This window comes from Boleophthalmus pectinirostris, unplaced genomic scaffold (assembly GCF_026225935.1).
Source record: "Boleophthalmus pectinirostris isolate CB_2022bp ecotype Guang Dong unplaced genomic scaffold, ASM2622593v1 HiC_scaffold_20, whole genome shotgun sequence".
Taxonomy (NCBI): domain Eukaryota; kingdom Metazoa; phylum Chordata; class Actinopteri; order Gobiiformes; family Gobiidae; genus Boleophthalmus; species Boleophthalmus pectinirostris.
Window position 1 is genome coordinate 5479870 of NW_026571153.1, and position 23334 is coordinate 5503203.

The following is a 23334-nucleotide window of genomic DNA, read 5'->3' on the forward strand; positions in this document are numbered from 1 at the left end:
TTATTCTTTTTTTTCTTCTTTTTTTTGGCATTTGATGCATTTATTCAGCATTTCTCTCTCTCTCAAAAAAAAAAAAAAAAAAAAAAAAAAAAAAAAAAAAAACACACACAAATTGATAATTTACGCCAAACATTCAAATAAAATAAATTAAAATACATAAAAAAATAATAATTTAGGCTACAAATATGAACCTTAGATCAGTTTTGTAATGTATAAAACATAAAATGAATAAAATATACTTTGAACATGAAATAAAAGCAGAAAAACATAAATGTATCCAAAGTAAACTATATATCCATATATCCTATATATATCTCTATATTTAAAAAATAAAATAAACTTTGTTAAGCTTTATCGTTTCAACTCGATAATATGAGTTTGGAGATCGTTTGACAAACATATCGAAATCGCGATCAAAATTCAATGAATTGCACAGCCTTTGCGTCAATCTCTACTGAATAAAATATAAAAGGTAGCTCTTAAATTGAATTATTCTGCTTCGTGACATCATAAGGTGGACCAGAGCATTTAGAGCTTTGGAGATGAAGACAGACTAATAATAAAGGGTTACACATGTTATGATAACATGGCATGAAGCTCACAAAAGTCAATTTTGCATAATGTAGGAGCTTTACATTAACTCTAACTGTAACCACAGCCCCAGTCCCATCAGCCCCTCTGACCACCACCAATCACACCAGATTAGTAGTAGTAGTAGTAGTTTATTTTCTTCAGTCATGTATTTAATAGACTGTTACAAACATTTCACATAAAACTATGCAAGGGCGTAGGTTTGCATAGGGACGGTGGGGACATGCCCCAACCAATATTTGGGGAACACAAAATAGTCCCTATCAATATTTGCTATTTAATTTTAATAAACAAAATTATTTATTTATTTGAGACAGGGACAGCGCACAATTTTTGCATTAACCTTAACAGGAGAGATGCATTGTACATCAGGTTGTAGCATCAGTGCTAATTTCCACCTGTCGTCCCTGGGCAGGTTCACTGATTGATTGTATTTAACTGACCTTGACTATCAACTGTTCTGGAGACCTATGTAGCATGTTTTGGGTACATTTATGGGTACATACATTTATTCTGATATTTTTCCAACCTCAATAGTATTAATTTAACACGATTTAGTCCACATTGTGTTTATTAGACCTTCTGAGAGGTATTCGGTGATATGACAACAGGGTTACCAATGCCGTTACCAAACCTACGCCCTTAAAGCTATGACCAAAGGCGTTTAGGCTAAAAGGAAATCACTTCTGAATTCTTGACCCTGTTTACAAATGATGGTGCCAAGAATACGGCTGTAAGCAAACAACAACCAACAACTGGGATAGAGAAAAATATATATATATATAAAAAATAATAATAAGAGTACATGAGGTGAAGGTGCATGGAGTTTCAAAACGAGTGCATCAGTACAGCAGTTCTTTTGAGTAAACTCTACTCCATTTCCTACATCTAAGAAAAAAACAAAAACATTTTCCTTCAAAGCCATCCACATTTATCTTGTACACTAACCTGCTTCTGTAGCTAACAGAATTTACATTATCATCTTATTATCTCTTCCTATGTAGTAAAAATATATCTTTAAATCATTCTAGTGCTCTGTATTTATCTATAGAATTAAATTTGTTATTTTTTTATGCTCCAGTTCCTCTCAGATAATAACGAGTCTCTCTGGGTTTTAATCTCACCTGAAAACAGTCGGGAGCATGTGATTATGAACCTTATACATAATAGCAGCTGTGTTTAGGTCAACTATGTCCTGTAACTTGAACGTATTTAACTGAATAAACAATGGGTTTGTTGAGGCAGAATAATTGGCAGAGTTAACAATTCAGATGTTGAATTTTCCATCTTTTACTGTAAAAAATTGGGGTTATGCGTGAAGCACCTCCATGTTTTGTTTTTGTTTGTTTTTTATATATATGTCCATACACCATTACCAGATTTCTAAGCATTGATTATTTAGTTAGGTAATTAGGTACACAATAGACCTTTTTCATGTTGCCCAGAAGTGCGGCACTTTACATCTGTGGAACTTCTGGTTAATGGTTTTCTACGGCAAGATATCTGTGGAAATGTCTCCCGCAGCTTCATAAATCTGCCCCATCACCAAATCTTCAACCATCAAGGTCCACAAGGAATAAACATTCTATTATCACAACTATCAAGGTAAGAAAGACGAAAACGTAAATCAATCAATTAATCAAACTTTATTTCTATAGCATCTTCCAACGACCAAAGCCGACCAAAGTGCTGTACAACATTAAATCAAGATAAAAAACAATAAACATCATACAAATAAAGGTGAACAACGACAACACATTAGTGAACTACTGAGCAAAACTAAAGTTATGGTATCTTAGAGATGTCTAGCATTCAAACTGCACAAATCTATTTATGTTAATATCGACATCATGACATTGATTTTTTATTTTAATTGTAGAATCAGTCTGAGTGAACAGTCTAAATTAACAGAGCGCCGCTTCCTCTTCTGTGTATTTGTCGTCAGATTCAGCATCAGTTCCAGTTAGAATTATTCTGGCCTTTCTGAATCCCGACAGGATGGTTTTGGTGTCACTGAATCACTTAAATTTTTAATAGTAGTGGTACAGAAGTAATGGTGCGATCGACTGACATGATGCAGACAGGACAGAGGCTCTTTCTGCAGGAGACATGTGCAGTAGAGCCAAGTGACAGTGGTACAGGAGGAACAGGAGTTACAGATACTCACACACAAGACTAGAGCGCCCTCTCGTGGCTGTCAGAGTGAAAATTTTAATATACAAGTCACACCGGAGCATAAGGACCACCAAAACCATGAAAAAAGTGTGACTTGTAGTTAAAAAAACACAGCAGTTTCTTTTATATTACCATGAGGTCTGATATCTGTGTAATCCCTCGGTCGTTCCTATGTGGTTTTATGTCACATTCTATTGAATTTTGGTAGTGGATAAATCCCTGAAGTCGCAAAACCACTCAAACCTTGAAAAAAGTGTGACTTATAGTCCGAAAAATACGGATTTGCTAATTGTAATTGTGTCCATTCAAACTGCAATTTCAATCGGATTACGATTAATCTCACAAGCCTAGTACACAATGGTTATTTTTGAGAACACACAGAGAAAGTGAAACTATCCAACCATTGTTTACAGCTGTACCTTTTCCATACATTTGACAACACAATAAATAACTAATCCTGCATCGCATTCACCGCAAATGCCACCTTCTTTCCCAAACATCTCTCGTCTCTCTGGGCTCGCTCGGCTTCTCGCTCCTCTGCAGTGTTGGTATATCAGACAGATGGTGATGTGCGATGCTGTGATGCCTGTGATGCTAGCGGGACTGCAGGCGGCTCGCTGGCTGCCACACTGATTCACACCCAGCCTATGTGCCTGGGAGCTCTGCACGCACACACACACACACACGTACACACACACACAAATACACACACCATGCATCGGCAGTATATGTTCTGAACACTCTGTGTACTTTGAAAGACCACACAAGTTCTCAAATCAGTCACTTTTTTCTACTAATTATCTGTGTAAATGAGTCTAAAACAGAAACGTATACCTATCCCTGGCCTTATTTTGGCATTTTAGTGCATATTTGTTCAACTTTTTTTGACTTTTGGGTCAAAAGTTGTGTCTGTAATGGCCTCTTTAGGACTACAGCCAGGACATTTGAGTTTTCGGGTTGGACTAACGCCCGCCAATGAGTCTGACGCAAGTTATTAAGTGACGAGTAGGGCTGGGTATCATTAAAAAGTTGCTGATACCTTGATACACAGGCCACGATACAATACATATCTCAATACAGTGCACTTTCGATTCGATATGATATCGTTCAAATCAAAACAAAAACAAAATCAAAGCTGCGATACTAAAAGTCTTTGTTAAACCGCTTCTTGTTCAAAGTGAATATGAAACACAAACATTTAAATAATCAGTAATAATCAATTTAACAGTAAATATGTCAAATGTGTTGCATAAATGAGTTTCCTTCCTTTGAAAAAGCAACAAAATTGTAGTGCTGTAACAAAAAAATGTAGTAAAATATACCAAAAATATTCTTGACGATATATCGATATGGCAGCCCACAATATTGATACTGTATCATCACATTAAACGATACGATATATAACGATATTTTGGGCACCGTGATGTCCCGCCGTGTCTAGAGAAAAGGAAAGCGGCGTGATCCGAGCACAAATGTCCGCACCGTGTTGGATTGCTGTGGCTGTTGGTCGGCTCCAGATGTCAATCATCGATCCAGATCCCGCCCACACCCACTCCCCCCAAACCCGCCGTGCACCACCCACTCTGGAGGATTTTTCAGATTTTGCCTTAAAGCCCGAGTAAAGCTTCAGGAGAGAGTTTAATGGCTCTTTAATGTTCATTTGACAGTTTAAACTACACATCTTACTAAAACATACACTAGTTAACATGATTTTATTTCAACCTGGCCTATTATGCAAACTTTACTTTTTAGAGATTTTAACCATTTTCAAGTTGTTTCCCCTCACCATTTACTCACTCGAACTTGTATTTGTGACACATGCATGTTTAATCGTTTATTTTCTTTTACTTATTAGCAGTATTATTACCTAACGTTACAATTACTTGAGTAAATAAGTGAGTTAAATTACCTTGACATTTTTCAGAGAACCATCGTCAGAACACGCCAGGTCAACACTAGCGCATCTCATTTATAAGTTGTCTGACAAAAAGAAAATAAAAAGTTGACTGTTGAACTTAAAGATAAGATGAAATATTCCAGAAAAAGCAATAAAACACCTCCATGGAGAAAGCATTCGATGGACCCTCCAGCAGGAAAGTTACACAATGAAATTTACTATGTTCTTAAGCTCATAAACCTCAACCTTATTTTGCAGACGCCATATCATAGATCAGCCTCCTTTTTTACCAATACACAACCACTGTTCTGTACTTCATTCTGCAATTTATCTGTACCAAAATTTCTGTGCAATACTGCTAAATCCCACAAAAAAAAGCTATACATTGGAGGTGCCAGGCATCATTCAACGTCTGCTCCCGTTTGGCAACTCAGTTTTCTAACGCCGATTTAAAATGTGCAAATTATAACAAAATGATCCACGGGTGTCATAGATTATAACGATATAGCAGAAACAAACACAACAGCTTTTCTTTTACTCAAATCTTGCCTCGTCTGTTCTTGCTGAAGGCTTTAATTTTACTTTTTGGTTAGATACAAGAAACAGATTAGACATACAGTACGTAGAGGTAATTCTGTAAATGTTACCTACTGAAACCGTAATGTAAACACTGCAAATTTCTCTGATCTGGCCAAGATTTTAAAACTTATATCAGGTTATTCATCTTGTTTTCTTGTTTACTTATTATCTATTTCTAAGGCTGCTTATTTCTAGTCTAGAGGTAGTTTATTTTAAGATCGTTTTACTTGACAAATTATCTTGCTACATGGACAGATAATTTAACTACTTTGAAGTCATTTTCTGATAGATTTAAGGATTTATATGTTACATTTTGGCCAAGCTTTTTGCAGTGAACAAGGCCAACAACGAAACAAAACTGGCCCCAAAAAAAAGGCCAACAACGAAACAAAATTGGCTCAACAAAAAAAGGCCAAATACGAAACAAAATTGGCTCCCCAAAAAAAGGCCAAATACGAAAAAAACTGCCCCCCCCCCAAAAAAAAGGCCAACAACGAAAAAAAAAAAATCCCAACCCCCCCCCCCAAAAAAAAAGGCCAACAACAAAACAAAACTGGCCCAAAAGAAAAGGCCAACACTGAAACAAAAATAACCCCCCCAAAAAAGGCCAACAACGAAAAAAAAAAAAAACTGGCCCCAAAAAAAAGGCCAACAACGAAGCAAAACTGCACAATAGTTTTAGAAAAATAAGTATAAAGAACAACACCAATATTTAAAAGGTACCCTGTGCAGCTTTTCTGGTGGAGGGTCTGTCACCTGTTTGTCTCCATGGAGATGTTATTGCTCTGTCTGGAATGTTCCATGATATGACATTAAAAACATCTATCTAGCCTTTATTACAGGTATTTCTGTTGCTCAAAAATACAGTAATTCCCACATTTGGACCAGTTCAGACCAAACCAAATACAAAGCACATCTTTAAACAATCCAAGACTCAAATCCATTTTCAGACCTTTTTCAGACCTCTCTGTGAATACGGTGGCGTCTCCACAGACCTGACCTGTAATTTGGCTATAGTTGCCTCCCTTGATATAGTTAGGTTTAATCTCTACTGTGGAACATTCTAGATAAAGCAATGAACCTTTAAACTGTAAGAAAAATATCTTCTTTGTGCATAAATTGCCCCTGCTGATGACATAATTAGAGGTACTCCGTTTCAGAACTCGCTGTGACTTTCGCTTTTCTACTTTTCTTCACAAATTGCCACTTGACTGGTCTGGTTGTATCCTGCAGGTTTGTAAGACTTCGACTTAGACACTTTATTGATCCACAAGTACCTCGCACAGTACAGGATAAAAACAAAGAGCTGGAAAGTTGGAAAAGATCGCAAAAAATACCATACGGCGTTCATTATTTAAAAGGCCTGCATCAGATTCTTTCCCATGTTTTTGAGCAAAATTTGTCTCTGCTGCAAACTGTCAACATCTAATTAGTGTTTTACTGTCTGGAAATCAGGAAATGTGTAGTAGCATGCTAGTTGTACGGTTTACCATCAAGTCAAAACTCCCCTATGGTCTCTGGAAGTTATGAAAAGCACTTTGAAACTTGGTGACCACTGCAAACTTTTTAAAATAAAGTACTTCTGATTTTCCACTTTTTCCATTTTTAGTGTTTTTAAGACACTAAGAAATAATTATGTTTTGTCTTTTCAATTAAATTTACTTAAAATTGGATATTATGTCCAGTTTTGTCTTTTGGATACTTTTACTTGAGCTTGAGTTTCCCCAGATCCTTTCCCCAAAGATTTACCCTTACTTGATACCAGAGGTGGGACCAAGTCGTTGTTTTGCGAGGCTCAAGTAAGTCTCAAGTCTTTGACCTCAAATCCGAGTCAAGTCCCAAGGCAAGTCCAAGTCCAGTCTAGAGTCACTGGCCCATAAGTCCAAGTCAAATCCAAGACATCTTGTTTGAGCTTCAAGTCATTTCAAGTGTTTAAACCAAAAAAGTACCAAATACAGTTTAGATTTTTGAAATTTATATGAATTTTAAACTAAATTGTACTTAAAAGTCATAGTATATTTATATATGAGTATTTATTGAGTATATAAGAATTGTAGAAATGTTATTTTTTCCTTTGTAAATGTCTTCACAAGATCTTAATGTGAATCATTACTGTCAAAAGAGAAAGAATTCAGATTTAAAAGGGCTTCTCAAGTCTTCTCAAATCACAGGGCTCAAATCCGAGTCAAGTCCCAAGACATTGATCTTCAAGTCCAAGTCGAGTCCCAAGTCTCAGTCCATTTTATCAAGTCGTCTCAAGTCCTAAAAATAGTGATTCAAGTCTGACTCGAGTCCAAGTCACGACTTGTGAGTCCCCACCTCCGCTTGGTACTCCTTTGAACTACTTTGTACTTTTACTTGTTAGCAATATTATTACGTAACATTACAATTACTTTAGTAAATAACTGAGTTGCATTTACTTTGACATGTTTCAGATACTGGTACATCTTACGTATAAGTTGTCAGGCAAAAAGAAAATAAAAATGTCACTATTGTACTTGAAGATAACAATTACAAAAGTATTACAATCCCTTAAAGATGCTCTGTGTAACTTTTCGGTTGAGGCTCTGTCACCAGCTTCTGTCTATGGATACGTCGTTGCTCTAGAATGTTCCACAGTATGACATTAAACAGCTCTACCTTACATTTATTCAATTACAGTTGGTTTTATAGCTCAAAAATACCTGGAAAAACAGGGATTCTGACTGTAAGTGGTGTCACCTTTCCACAGATCTGACCTCTAACTTGGTCTGGTTTGGTCTCAGTGACGATAGAAAGGTTTAATGCCATCCTGTGAAACATTCAAGAACCCGGAATTCCAAACCCTCCATCAGAAAAGTGACACAATGCACCTTTAAGTACCTTGACTACTCCCCTCACCTCTGATAATCACTCTGCTCTAAACCTCATTTTGTCCTCCTCTATTCTCTGCCTCTGCCTTTGTATCGCTTCAGTATTTTTCTTCTTCTCCTCTCTCTCTCTCTCTCTCTCGATTCGTGGAGCCCGGGGGGAGTCGGTGAGTGTCCAGGCGTATCAAAAGCGTTTGGTGGTGCCATGAAAGCCCAGAGACCAGAGCACTGCTGATAATCCTCACCGAGCCACTGAACTGAACACAGGATCAAACAGTGCAGCGTGCTCCCCTGCTCTGTCCCTGTACCGCTCCTGTTCTGCTCGTGTACTGCACTTTGTTCTCCGGCGTGTACTCGCACTGGCACACGGAGGCTGGGGAGGGATGAGTTAGCGTAGCTCTGGATGTGAACAGGCTAATGATATGTCATTTTGCTAATGAGCAGAGTTAATCGTAGCAAGATGAACTCTCATGATATTTGTGAGTTCTCAAACTTTAAAATGAACTGAAGTTTTGTTTACTGTTTCTATGCCTTAAAGTAGTGTTTTTTCTGGGACCCATATTTTAAAAGTCACAAATCTCGGTGACCCAAATCAGTAAACATTAGCAGCTTTGCGCACATTTGTTTATGTTTTACAGAAACAAAACTTAAAACCACATGACTCATTTGCATAAACTATAAGCAAAAAAAAAAACAAAAAAAAAGCAGCTGGCTCCTTGTGCGCTGATGCGGCCAGTTTCTGTCGGACTAAAGAACACAACCAGAATTATTAAACATAAGGTGCACATGATTATAAGGCACACTGACAGAAAATTAAAGGATTATAAGTGCTCCTTATAGTCCAAAAAATACGATACTCAAGTTTTAAACAAGAAAAAACAGTAATCAGTGTTTCCCACAGAAAATCGATTAGACAAGGCGGTGTTGTCAAAAAAGTGAGGAGCGGGGTGTGCGCGGAGATTATATGGCACAAAAAATAAATAAGTGAGGCGTGGGGGTGTGCAGAGAGGTGTAGGTGTAGGTATATGTATATTGCAGGCCTGCATGCAGATCGTGACAAGGTGACCCCAAAAAAATCTCTTGCAACCCACTTGAGGGTCTCCACCCAGTCTTTGTTAAACACTGCCTTAAAGTACCTGTGTGTAGCCATGCATTCTTAAAAAAAAAAAACAACTGTGTTGCCAGAGCTTTAACCCGCAGATAGAGGAAACATCCAAGTTTGTCTCATTCTCAGTATATGACCTCCACAGGGTTCCCGCGGTGTCTTAAAAAAGTCTTAAGAGCGTTGAATTTATGAATTTAGAAAAAAATACCTTAAAAAGACTTGAAATAGTGTTGAATTTTTATATCTGGGTCTTAAAATTTGTGCAGTATCTAATGTAGTTAGTAAAAGTAAAAGCTTAATTTGTCAACCATCAATATTTGCTTAAATAATGTAGCCTAAATAAAGAGCGGCGGAACCAATAATTGAGAACGTAAACGCAGCCCTGGGTCAAAATACTCTGAACATGTCATTGAAGATTATGCTACAACTAAGCAGAAGCGCGTAAAGTCACTATACACAGCAACCTACAATCAGTTTGTCAATTAATAATGAACGTGTTTGACAAAATTCTTATCAATCGATTAGTCGATTAATCATGCCCATCCCTAGGAATGACTACTGAAGGCAAAATGTAGCTGTGAAAAACCACCACTTCATGACATCACAAGCTGCAACAGTATGTTTTGAGCTTTGTAGATATAGACAGACTAATAATAAAGGATTACTCAAACATGTGAATGAATCAAAACACAACTCCAGCAATGTTTTTGATGAGTTAACAACATTATAACGGCGCTTAAAGCTCCAAGAGTCCATTTTGTGTAACATAGGACCTTTAACTGTGTACCCACTCGCTTGGAAGTCGTTTTTTGAACATCAACCAAAAAAGCAAGCATAAAAAATACACTATATTTCCAGTAATGCTCACAAACCAAATTTTTTCAATCATGTTTTCAAATGTGACAGCGTACAATTTACCATTGAAGTAGAAAAACAGATGAATTTTCGCTTCAGGCCTTTATAGCTCTGACCAAAACCTTTCATATGCTGAGAAGAAAAAAAAAAGAAGTTATGATTTTTGGGGGATCTTTTGGTTCCGATTTCTCCAAGTCAGAAGCGTCTAGTCCTTGGTGGAAGGTCAGACACGTACACCGATATGTTTGAAGTACAAGGACTTTGATGATGGATCTGGAGAGATACTTTTTCCATTAAAAAGCGTACCTCTTTTCCTTCTCTTTCTGTATTTTGCTCTAATCCTGGTGGTTAAAATTAAAACTGTGGTAGATTTTGTGGCGTGATTCAGAAATCACACCACCAGCTTTACCCAACAGCAAATTATTGGAGCATCAGTCTTTCTTATTCCATGGCTTCTTTTTTCCAACCATCTGTTCTCTGCTGTGTTTAGTTAAAACTGCAGAATAATAGTCATCAGAAAATCTCAAATCTGTTGAAATAGGGACAAGGAAGGCATTTCTATTCCAGGCTTCTAATTACAGAGAAGAATGAAGGGATGGGTGCTACCAGTCAAAAGTTTCAAAGCTACAGTATATTATTTGGAGTTTATTTTTTTGTTTGCTGCGTTCCATGTGTGTTCATTCATAGTTTGATGCCTTCAGTCAGAATCGACAATGTTGAATCGATGCAAATAAACATGGAAATAAGAAGAAGAAAAATACATGAAAGGTCTGTCCATACTTTAAACTGGGAGTGTAATAATAATACAATTTCTTTTAGTGGCCAATTTTACGCACACACAACACAAACTGCATAAAAATGTGGACTAAAGTCGGGTGTACACTCTGCGATTTTTGACCCTTTTTGAGCCGATTTTTCACTCGTGCGAATGTTTTGGGGATCGGGCCGAGTTTTGGCTTCATCGTGTGCATACTTCATGTAGCAAACATGGGGTAAAGAGAACCGATTAATACCTCACGACCAGCTCCCGATCGGCATTCGCAGGTCGCAAGAAAATCAAAATTGTTTGAAATCCAGTCGCCTCTCGTGAGGGTTTCGCTCTGTTGAAGTTGTTCCATGAGCCGATTTGCCAGAATCTGTCAGCCTTTGGTTTTTACTCAACCATATCAAATCGTTTTGAAATATATTCTATTGGATCATATTGAATCGAAAGCACTGTGTCGAAAAGCATATCATATTGTGGGGTACGTATCGAGGTATGTATGTATGTATGTAAACCTCATATCCTGCAGGATATGAGGTTGTGGAGGACGATGGCGTCGGCGAGTATTTTGGACACAGGACATGGAGGCGCAGCTAATCGAGCAACACAGAACAGAAGTTTGGTGAAAAACTTGATGCTACTTACCTCCAGTTCCTTCTGAAGAACTGACAACCCGTACTGCTCACATCTAGGCAGCCATTTCTTTGACCCTATTCGTCGCCTCTTCTTTTTGGGCTTGTCTGTGCAAAGAATGTCACAAATTGCCAAGGCAGCGCGTCTGTTTTTTGCCTGGATCATCATTGTGTCTCCGCATGTCTGTGGTTTTCTAATTTCTTCTTTGTGGTTTTCTACTTCTGGAACAACAACTCTGGTCATTATGTGAACGTACAGTGTGAGCAGGCAGGTCGCATCCGAGCATCGGTTCGTACAGTGTGAGAATATAATTCGTGAGCTGTGAACTTTTAAACCCTGAGATTTGGTCGTACAGTTTACGCTGGGGCTGAGTGACTCGACCGAAAATATTGCACAGTGTACGCCCGGCATAAGCGAGTGTGACGTCACCTGTATCATTAAGAAGTTGCCGATACGATACATACCTTGATACGTACCCCACAATATGATACGCTTTTCGATACAGTGCTTTCGATTCAATATGATCCGATACAATACATTTCAAAACGATTTGATATGGTTCAGTAAAAACCAAAGGATAAATCATGGCTCTGATACTAAAAGTCTTTATGAAAAACACCCATTTTACTGAAAATAGTGAAAATGTCGAGTGTATCGCATAAACAAGTGAACTTTCTCCAAAAAAGCAACAGAACTGTAGCTCTTTCACAAAATAATGTAGTAAAATATACCAAAAAAATACTCTTGGCAATATATGGATACAGCAGCCCACAATACCGACACCATATCACCATCAAAATAAACGATACGATATGTCGATATTTCAGTATGTTTGCACTCCCGTAGGGTTCGGCTCCAATCAAATGAAACTCACGGGGCGAATTTGGATCCAGGCTCTATATTATGAACAGGCTCACTGCAATAACTAGGGAGAGGGTGACAATATTCCAATGTGAGTCAATGGGAGCCAGAGTTAGAAGGAGCCGCCATCCAAACTGCCTATTTGGAAAGCGGCGGCTGGCACACGTAAGCTATGTCCATTTATATTTACAGTCTATGGTTAATCGTTTCATTGCTAAAAGTTACATATTACTGGCATCCTGGCGCAGTATAGCACATTTGAGTTTTTGTTGACACACAAAATACAGCAAATTTCACTTTTGGGTTAGCATTTTAGAATTCTCAGAAAGGTTTTTCATCCAAAAATCACCAGCCACCCAAATCTGTCAAAATCTGGACTTGACAAATTTCAACATTCCACATTCAAACCACAACGCTGGTTCACACAGCCCAAACCGGGAACAGACTCGGTGCTCAGTACATAATATTTTTCTAATAAAGCCACTAGTAAGAGAAGAGATGAATTTGGAGCCAGGCTTTATGTCATGAATAGGATTACAGTTAAACGAACGAACGAACATTATAAGACCAAAATGACGATTCACAGCAGCAGTTACAGAGAGAGGGACGGCAATATCCCAATGGGAGCAAGGGTCAGAAGGAGCCAGAAGAGCCACATGCAAACTTCCTATATGGAATGCAGCGACTAGCGATGTCCATTTATTTCAGGGGTGTCAAACATAGGGCTCGGGGGCCATATCCAGCCCTCCAAGACCTTTAATCTGGTCCTCAGCTGATTTTCTACTACAATATTTTAATTATATTTTAAAACTTGAAGACAGAATTTGCAATTTTTCGCACACCATTCACAGTCAAAACCTCTGATGTGCCCGCAGACATGCAACTAGAAATAATAGATTTACAGTTACTGCCTTTGTGAGCAGGTTTTCTCAGTAATGAACATAAATAAAACAAAGCTGTGCTCAAAGCTAATGACATTCTGAAGATAGCAGCTACTCAGGACATGGTGCCTGGTATTGATGCACTTGTGGAGACTAAAAGATTTCAAGTTTCAGGAGCAAAAAGAAAGCATGACTAAATTCTATGAAATGCATACAAGTTCATGTTAAAACATTGTGTTGAAATTGCATTTTTCTTAAAGTTTCAGGTTGTTCATAATATTATAATATTTTGTAAAAGAAAGAGTTCATCAATTAAAAACGATTACTGTAACAGATTTGCGTTTCTCTTTACAAATATTTAAACTTATTGCTATTTTTGGGGTATATATGCCATGAGTATTCCGATTGTACTGATTGTGAATTATGCTTTTAAAGTAATCTAAACATAAATTTTGTTAGAAAGGCAGTAGCTTTGTCAGGAGCGCCCTCTAGAGGTGCTGTGAGTTAATGCATGCTTTAGTTCGGAGCGCACGGCACCGCTGTCTTAATTGGTTCACGAGGCTCGGGCTTGCAGACACGTATCGTCAGCTAAAGTTGTGCGTTGTTGACAAAAGTAAGTTTATGGTATTCGGAGCTATGTGGACGTTTTATAAGTCCTTTGTTATTGTTTTACGCATGTCGGGATGTGTTCATATTCCTACAATACCTGTGTAGTTATGTTTATAAGGGAGCTTACATTAGCTTAGCCGCTAATGCTATTTCGTGTGTCGTGCCGTGTATGTTCCTTATAGTTATATTATGTCTTTATTGTGTGCTTTTATTTAGCCCATCCATGTTTGCTGTTTATGTTTGTTACATACTTAGTAGTACACTTGTACACCTTTTACTTTATTACTGTAATCTGTAGTACGGTAACTTAATTTGTTTATTCTTTTTCTTTATAGACCACACATACAACCAATAATGTTCTGCGATGTTGCCTGAGCTTCATTAAACCTCCTAAATACACCATCTGCATCCTGTCTCCTGTGTCCTGACCGGCACTCCAGGGCGAATATCACAATCCGAGCTAACACCTATACAGTCCTTAAACCTGAGTGATAGTGCTCTTCAATAAATTTGTTGAAGCGTTAAAAGTAAAACCTTCTGAAGAAGTATTTGTATTCAGAAGGTTCATTCATATTCAAAGGTGTGAACTTCCTCTCAAAAATGCACAACAGGCTATCGGTTATTAATACGAACGTTTTAAGACCAAAATGACAAGGCTCACTGCAGCAGTAACAGAGAGAGGCGTGACAATTTGAATCCAAAAGTGCCCCCATGAACGACTTTCTATTTGGAATTCAGCAGCTGGCTTTCAGAAAATTTCTACACTATTAACTGAGACGATTTGCAAATTCAAACGGAACAAACCTTCAGATTAGTTTTAGAGTACCTTTAGACCTTTTACGTCATCATAACACTTAGATGATGATCTGTAGCTTACATGGAACGACAACAAGCTCGAGAACACTTCTGAACACTGCCCGCACTTGGCCTGTTGTAATTTTACGCCTTTGGGATCTTTAAGACTCACCAGGGATCCTTCCGATGGCAACCCAAATAATGAAGGCCCAATTCTTCCTGCGTAATTAAGTTAAGAGATTGGACGATTAGCGCACCTTCCATTAAACATGATGGTAGAAGTAATTACTAATTCAATCAGGCTGGTTTTATGAGCTACGGAGATGGCGCCATGTTGGGCTGGTGCTGTACAAGTCATTACAGATACAGGGGTGTAATATGTGGAGATGAGATGGAGCCCGCTGACAGACTCTTAAAGTGTAAATTAAAGTCTCAAAATAACAGGCGACTTGAAGGGAAATTGAATAATACAGTTTTGTGTGACAAGAGCTTTCTTTAAAGTTAAAATGTTGGCACTTTAAGTAATTTTGATTGATTGGTTGGTTTCGAAATGCGGGATAGAGTGAAGGGAAGCAAGCTATTTGAGTTTAGTTTGGCTAATAACATTAAAATACAAGACGGAAAGCTATCCACGGGTTCAGAATGATGAAAAATGAGGACTGTTGCTATAGCGATTAACAAGTTAAAGGGTAAATTGGGTAACATTTTTGGTGGAGGGTGTTATTTGTCTGGAATGTTTGACAGTGTGGTATAAATGCATCCCGAATTTTGGACTTCAGGTCATCGCGTAATGCATACTGGGAAGGATCCTCCAAAAAAGTGAGCATCAAACCGCCATGTTTGATTTCCCAGTGGGATGCGTCTATCATCAAAGTCGATCTTTTCAAGTCTTTTGAACCATATCGCTTTTGTTTCTAGCTCTGATATTGTCATATTTTAATTAAAAAAAAACTGCTAAAACATACAAAAACATACTCTTGGTGATATATCAATACAGCAGCCCATTATAACGATACTGTACGACCAAATTTAGTGTCATGATATTTCCATATTTCAATATTTTTGCAAACAGATAAGTGTGACTTCTTGGTTTGCAATAAATAAAACAGCTTGTACATGAGATGACTGTTCTTTTTCACACTATACTTCTCCACTGTAATATAATGGCAAAAAACAAAGTATAATTCACAACAAACCCTGACTAGTAATGAGTACTTGGCAAAAATTCGTAAAAACATCACAGCTCTGGTACAAATGGCAAATGGTATAATTCAACCAATTCCTCCCACAAAATAAACAACAAAATTATAGTGTGGTCACAAAAAAATAGTTAAAACCTACCAAAAAATAGCCTTGGTGGTATAACAATACAGCAGCCCACGATAACGATACTGCATCTCCACATTTCGTGTCACAGTTCTTTGATATGCAAATATTCTTAGAAACTTCTTGCAAACTTGTTGGTTCACAATAATTAAAACTGTAAATGAGAGGACTGAGAGGACTTTCTCACACTATACTTCTCCACTGTAATATAATGGGAAAAACAAAGTATAATTCACAACAAACCCTTAGCTAGAATTTGCAAAAATATCACAGCTTTTGCACTAATGGAGAATGGTCACCTATTGGCAAATGGTCACTTATTTCTTCCACTAAATAAGCAGCAAAATTATAGTCCAGTCACAAAATAAACCCTGCTAAAATGTACAAAAAAAACTGTCTTGCTGATATATCAATACAGCTGCCAACGATAACAATACTGTATCACCAAATTTTGTGTCACTATATTTCGAATATTTTTACAAAGAGATTTGTGCTACTTCTTGGTTCGCAATAAATAAACCAGCTTGGAAGTGAAAAGTATAAAACTTTTCCACTGTAATATAATGGGAAAAACAAAGTATAATTCACAACAAACCCTGACTAGTAATGAGTACTTGGCTAATGTTTGCAAAGACATCTCAGCTCTGATGCGAATGGTATAACATCCACCAAAATGGTCACCTCTTTCTTCCACTAAATAAGCAGCAAAATTATAGAGCGGTCACAAAAAAACAAACCATACAACAAATACTCTTGGTTATATATCGATACAGCAGCTCATTATAACGATATGGGATCAAGAAATTTAGTATCACAATATTTTTATATTTAAATATGTTTGCAAAGAGCTTTGTGCTACTTCTTGGTTCACAATAAATAGAACAGCTTGGAAGTGAAAAGTATAAAAGTTCTCCACTGTAATATAATGGGAAAAACAAAGTATAATTCCCAACAAACCCTGACAAGTAATGAGTACTTGGCTAATATTTGCAACACCATCACAGCTCTGGTGCTAATAGCGAATGGTCACCTATTTCTTCCACTAAATAAGCAGCAAAATTATAGAGCGGTCACAAAAAAACAAACAAACCATACAACAAATACTCTTGGTAATATATCGATACAGCAGCCCATTATAATGATACTGTACCACCAAATTTTGTGTCATAATATTTCAATAGTTCAATATTTTTGCAAACAGATACGTGCTACTTCTTGGTTCGCAATAAATAAACCAGCAAGTGAAATGTATAAAAGTTCTCCACTGTAATATAATGGGAAAGACAAAGTATAATTCACAACAAACCCTGACAAGTAATGAGTACTTAAGACATCACAGCTCTGGTGCTAATGGCGAATGGTCACCTATTTTTTTCCACTAAATAAGCAGCAAAATTAAAGTGCGGTTACAAAAAAAATACGCTAAAACATACAAAAAAATACTCTTGGTGATATATATCGATACAGCAGCCCATTATAACAATATGGTATCACCAAATTTAGTCTAACAATATTTTGAAACAGATATAGTGTTACTTCTTGGTTCAGCTTGTAAATCACATGGCGATGTTCTTTTTCACACTATACTTCTCCACTGTAATATAATGGGAAAAACAAAGTATAATTCACAACAAACCCTGACTAGTAATGAGTACTTGGCTAACACTCGCAAAGACATCACAGCTCTGGCGCTAATGGCGAATGGTATAACATCTCAGTAAAGCGATGACTTGTGACTTGTCTTCTACAGCTAAATAGGATTATAAGAACTGATCTTTAACAGGAAACCATCTGCTTTGTTTGTTAGCCTCACAATTACTCACAGAGACAGACGCTGGCACTGAACACAACAGCATGGAACGGCTCCAACTGCACTCCAAGACTGTGAACTGCAAATTATCACTGTTTCCCCCATAGACATTTGGGTGGGAATAAAGTAAATCAGCGAGCAAGAAGCTGAAACTTTCAAATGTGTTGAAACTGGTACACACGATTTCTATAATTTTCTTTTGTAAATTAGCCCAGATATGATATTATATTGTTTCCTCATCACAAACAGACCTGGAGACACAAATTGACACACTCTGGTCCACCTTGTGATGTCATGCGGTAATACAGGAAGTGCTCCTCTATGTTTTTAAACTCCACACACCTTCACTAGAATCATTTGGATGGTTTTAAGCCCTGGAATTGCTCATCTATACTGAACTAAGAGTAAAAAAAGTAGTGGTTAACTTGAAAACTACCACTACATGACATCACAAGGTGGAACGGAGCATTTTGAGCTTTGGAGATGTAGACAGATTAATAAATAATAATGCTTTAGTCTTACGTAGAGCTTTTCCAGATGCTCAAACTTGCTTTACAGTTTAGTGTATTATTCTTTCATGCCATATCCGGTAGTAGTAAATTATTACTGTTATTATTACCAGTCTGTGTCATTGGTCCCTCTGACCACCAACAACACTCATGCTCACACTCCTTTCATTTTTGGTAATGTGGGTGAAGTGTCTTGCCTAAGGACACAACAATAGACAGTTTTTTGTGACTGACGCTCCACTGTGGCACCTGATTTACCCAGTGGTCTCCCATCCAAGTACTAGCCAGGCCCAGCCCTGTTTAGTTTCTGAGATCTGACGAGATCAGTCTTTGACAAGGACATTTGGCCACTAGAGGATTACTCAAATGTGTGAATGAAACAAAACACAACTCCAGGTCTGTTTTTGATGAGGTAACAGCATTATAACATGGTTTAAAGCTCATAAGAGTCAATTTTGTATAATATAGGATGTTTAAAAAAGGTGCAGATGATCAACTAAGACACGGGTCACCAAACTTTTTCACATTATTGCTCCGGACTGTGGTGGGGGGCCAGGGTTGACTGTCACTGTTTGATCTCGGGCCTTAGTTTAATGACCCCTGAACTAACAGAACAAGAGTACAGAATGGGTATTGTAAAGAAGCCAGTGCAGGAAAAACGTTTTTGATGATTTTGAAATTACATTCTTAAACTTCTAGTAATGCTTAGCAGGGTATCTCAGGTTTGACTACCCCAAATTTAGGACTTTTTAAAGACCTTTTTACGACCACTTAAATGAAAATTAAGACCAACATTGCACCCATTATGTGGGCAAAAAACACCAGATCCAGTTCTAATAATGACCAACCAACTACCAGTACTATATCTAGAATCTAAGAGCCACTGTGGATTAAACCTTCACTTCCCCATGATCCATCCAACATCTTCCTCCACTCTACTGATTGTTCACTTATTGCCACCAGTGCCAGAAACCAAAGTATTGTTTGCGCATTCTCCAAATTAGACGTTCATTCACGTTGTTTTTTTTTTTTTTTTTCCCCCTCCCTCCATTTAACTTTGCACTGAGCATGGCTGAGTAAACAAAAAAAAAGGCTAATAAACTTTAAGACCTTTGTGAAAAAAATAAACTTGGACAACATAATTTAAGACTTTTTAAGGCCTTGATTTAGGAACATGAAATTTAAGACTCCGTGGCTACCCTGCTTGGAAGTATTCGTCCCTGTACCTGATTATTGTATGTATTTTAAAATATATCGTTCCCATTACAAATATATAGCAGCTCTTGAGATCAAAATAAGTCTAATTATAAAGCGTTTTATTGTTAGATAGTCAGGACGTGTGTGGTTAGTATGTTAATTGTTGTTAGAAATACTGTGACATCAAAATCTCTGAAAACTCTGAAAAGCTCTTACAAACAAACCCATCGCGGTGAAAAATTAGGACGCTTGGAATGCATGAGGTTAGAGGAATAACTCTGGACCACTGCAGAAAACACTTCAAAATCATGCACAAATACTGCAAATTTTTACCAAACCAAATCTCTTTCTTTCATCTTCTCAGAACTCCAAGCCTCCAACAAAATTCCAGCAAACTTTTGTAATTATCCAAGCTTCGGAACCAATTCAACCAAAAACACTGAACCCAAACGCAAAATCCAGCCAAAAAACAAACATAAAATTACTTACATCTTTGAGGCAGCCCATGAAGTTGTTGCTGACCGGCGATCCTGGCAGGTCCGCCGTGTTGGGACTCCCCCCGATGTAGAAGAAATCATCCGAGCCCAGCATGGTGTAGTCCTCTTGGGTGTACCCGGTGGTGGTCAGTATACCATCCACCGAAATGGTCACCTGTTCCCACCATTGCCCCAGGAAAGACGGGATGAGGCAAGTGAAAGAGCAAAAGAGCAGGAGCAGGTAGAATGGGATATAAATTAAAAAGAATGAGAAGAAGAAGACAGAGAAGAGAAATCGATTAAAATTCACAAGAAATGTTCAAAATGGCCGGCTAATTGTATTGTTTTCTTGTTTGGGCCAGTCAGGTGGGAGGTTTCGACTCTTGAGTGCAGTTGTTAAGTAGAAAGCTAACAAAAAGTGACTTCTCAATTCCTTATCGCTCGCAAAACAAATCTAATTTAGCTACAATGTCGATAGCGCTAACACACTTCTGCCATATTATTTCCTAACCAGTACTGCGCTCTTGACGATATCTGATTAAAGGAATTCTAAACTGTTCCAAAGCTGTAAACAAAGCTAAATTGAAGGTATATTTAAAATACCGCCTACCTGCCCGATCCGTAAACGTAATTACATTTCTAATTTGCATACGTCCCATTTCCGCGCCTCATCGTGGCTACAGCCCGTTTTTCACAATGACGCAAATTGCTATATGTGCTAAAAGCGCTAACAAGAACTAATTTGGCTAATTGTATTAAATCACAGTTGTGTTCGCCGTCACTGCAGTCGCTACGCGTGCTAGCCCCGGCTTCTTAACGGATCTGGCAGGTAGCTTTGGGAGAGCTGGAGGTTGTTAGCGACCAATTTATGAGCTAATTTTGCTAATGGCGGCCCGGGTGTAAGGTGCGCACACAAGCGTTTTGCTAAATCATTTCGTGAGTTTGCCGCATAAGGGAAACAATGCAGAGTCAGATGCTGTTTGCTCTGTATGATTATGATTATTATAGATTCCTACACAGATTTGTATATATTTGCGAACAGTGATGGGAAGAATACTTTGAAAATGTATTTAGTTATCCAGAATACTTGCTTTAAAATATATTTTGTTACCTGTCCTGTTACATGGGCCAACCAAAGTACTGTATTCTGAATTTATTATTCGGATTATAAGGCGCAGTATCAATAATGTTGAATTCTCTCGTCTATTTTCATACATAAGGTGCACTGGATTATAAGGAGCATTAAGATAAACAAACGGACGACACTTAGTCCAAGCATCCACGGTCCATCGGCAGATCGTGGCGTAATTTGCTCGGCGTTGCCTCCCTGTCTTGGTGAATGTGTGTTATAAATGTGAATGTGGGTAGATCATTTAAGTTAGTTTTTTTTTCAAATATACATTGAGTAATAATGAGTTTAATGCAGCTTTGAGCACATTTGTTTATGATTTACAGAAACAAAACCACATGGCTCATTTGCAAAAACTATAAGTACTGAGATTTTAACAGATTTTTGAGCACCATGTACCACGTAAAATCAGTTAGAGGTCAGTAAGCACAACCAGAATTAATGGATAAGGCGCACTGGATTATAAGAGAATTTGAGAAAATTAAAGGGTTTTAAGTGTGCCTTATAGTTCGAAAACTACTGTACTTAGAATACTTTTACATCAAGTTGCCTTTAAATTACAGTATAAAGACGTGATATAAGATCAAAAACAGCTTTGTGTTTGTTTCACGATTTGTTATGCGTTTCCTATCACTAACTGGAGAAGGAAAAATTACGCATTCTTCACCCACGAGAGTTGCACTTTCTGTTTTACTCACTAATTTTGTGCAGTTTGAAGCCAAAATAAACTTTGTGATGAATCAACTGCAATGTATTTCTTCGATTTTTAGAAAAGTAACTGTATTCTGACTACAACCAAATGAAAATAGTAACTGTACCAGAACAGAGTTACTAAAAATGTGCATTCTGAATATATATTCTTGGTACATGTATTCAGATACTTACCAACACTGTTTTTGCGAATACCCCTTTGAATTGTACTTTATATGCATCTAGAAGTCAAGCTTATTTGACAGACAATGCTTCTTTTGAACTATTACATATACTTTTTTATACTTTATATATACTTTTACTTGTCAGAAATGCTAATATGTTAACTCAAAACAAAATCAATCCTAGTTTCCATTTCTGCTTACGTTGTTTGCATACGGGGCCTAAGTTTTACACAAGCAATGAAAGTTTTGAGGTTGCTAAATAAAGTTAATTTGAAGTACTATGCTAATCTAATTGTCAACTCCATAACAGAACTGCTTTACTATGTGAAGATTAATTTACCATAGAGAAAAATCCCACACTCCGTCGTACTTGCAAATTGTGAGATTTATTAGAACGTAAACAGCGTTTCGGGCACTAGGCCTTCATCAGGTAAATAGAGGAATAGCTCAGGTGGTCAATGTACCCCAACTTTTACTTGTACGACCTGTTACGGGGTCCACCACCTATTCCAACATGCCTTCATTCCGACATGCCGGTATTACAACATGCCTCTACTTAGACGGTTTTGTGTGTTTTGGGCTGCGAGAGTGTCACCTATTTGAGCGGGCGCAATGAACTTGGTTGGTTATTTATTTAGGCGTGTTTATGGTGTTTTCCACAGATCACCTACATGACAAAAATAATAAAGCGCAAAGGGCCCATGCAGCCTTCGTTTTAGATGAGATATTTTCTCGAAGGCTGGCCTATGCTCTTTTTAAAACGCTATCAGTTAGGATATCAGGCCATGGGAAAATGTCCTATGTGAATGAAGTATTCTCTGATCAAGAACATGACATCGGTCCAAGAATCTTATAATATATGGGAGTGCAAAATATATAAAATGTCGAAGTAGTGGGACACTTAAAAATAATGTTTATGCTTCTACTCCGACAATTAGACTTCAGTGTCTAAATAGCGGCATGTCAGAATAGCAGGATGTAACCTCCTGTCATTCTTGGGTGCTTGCCATACCCTAATTAAGACGGCCACCTGAGCTCTTCCTCTATTTGCCTGATGAAAGCCTAATCCCGAAGCGTTTTTTATGTCTAATAAATCTCACAATTTGCAAGTAAGACGGTGTGTGGGATTTTTCTCTTTGTTCTCGGGCTGCTCCCTCTCCTCCAACCGTTTCAAGAAGTTGATGTGTGAAGTTCTAATTCTTTTATAAGATTAATTGATCAAAAAGTTAGTCAAATGTTGTTCTTAACTTGAATTTAACATTATCTTAACATGTCCTAACTCCTTTTACCTGATCATATGGTTTCTGAGACTGACGTTAGCTCTACGAGAAGACTTTTTTTTTTTTTTACATCTGGCTTTTCCACATGTGTTGACGGTTGCATTGTGTAAGTCTGTCATGAGACAACGCGCCTTATTTT

The 23334-nt window shown here is 37.6% G+C and overlaps 1 protein-coding gene across 1 annotated transcript in view; it reads right to left on the reverse strand.

The window, feature by feature from the left end:
- Positions 1-23334, reverse strand: part of nrxn2b (neurexin 2b) — a 1850542-nt gene that overhangs the window by 1111931 nt on the left and 715277 nt on the right. Inside the window, exon 7 of the mRNA XM_055156806.1 lies at positions 19925-20086. Within this exon, the coding sequence (XP_055012781.1) occupies positions 19925-20086 (162 nt within the window). The remainder of the gene's footprint in view (positions 1-19924; positions 20087-23334) is intronic.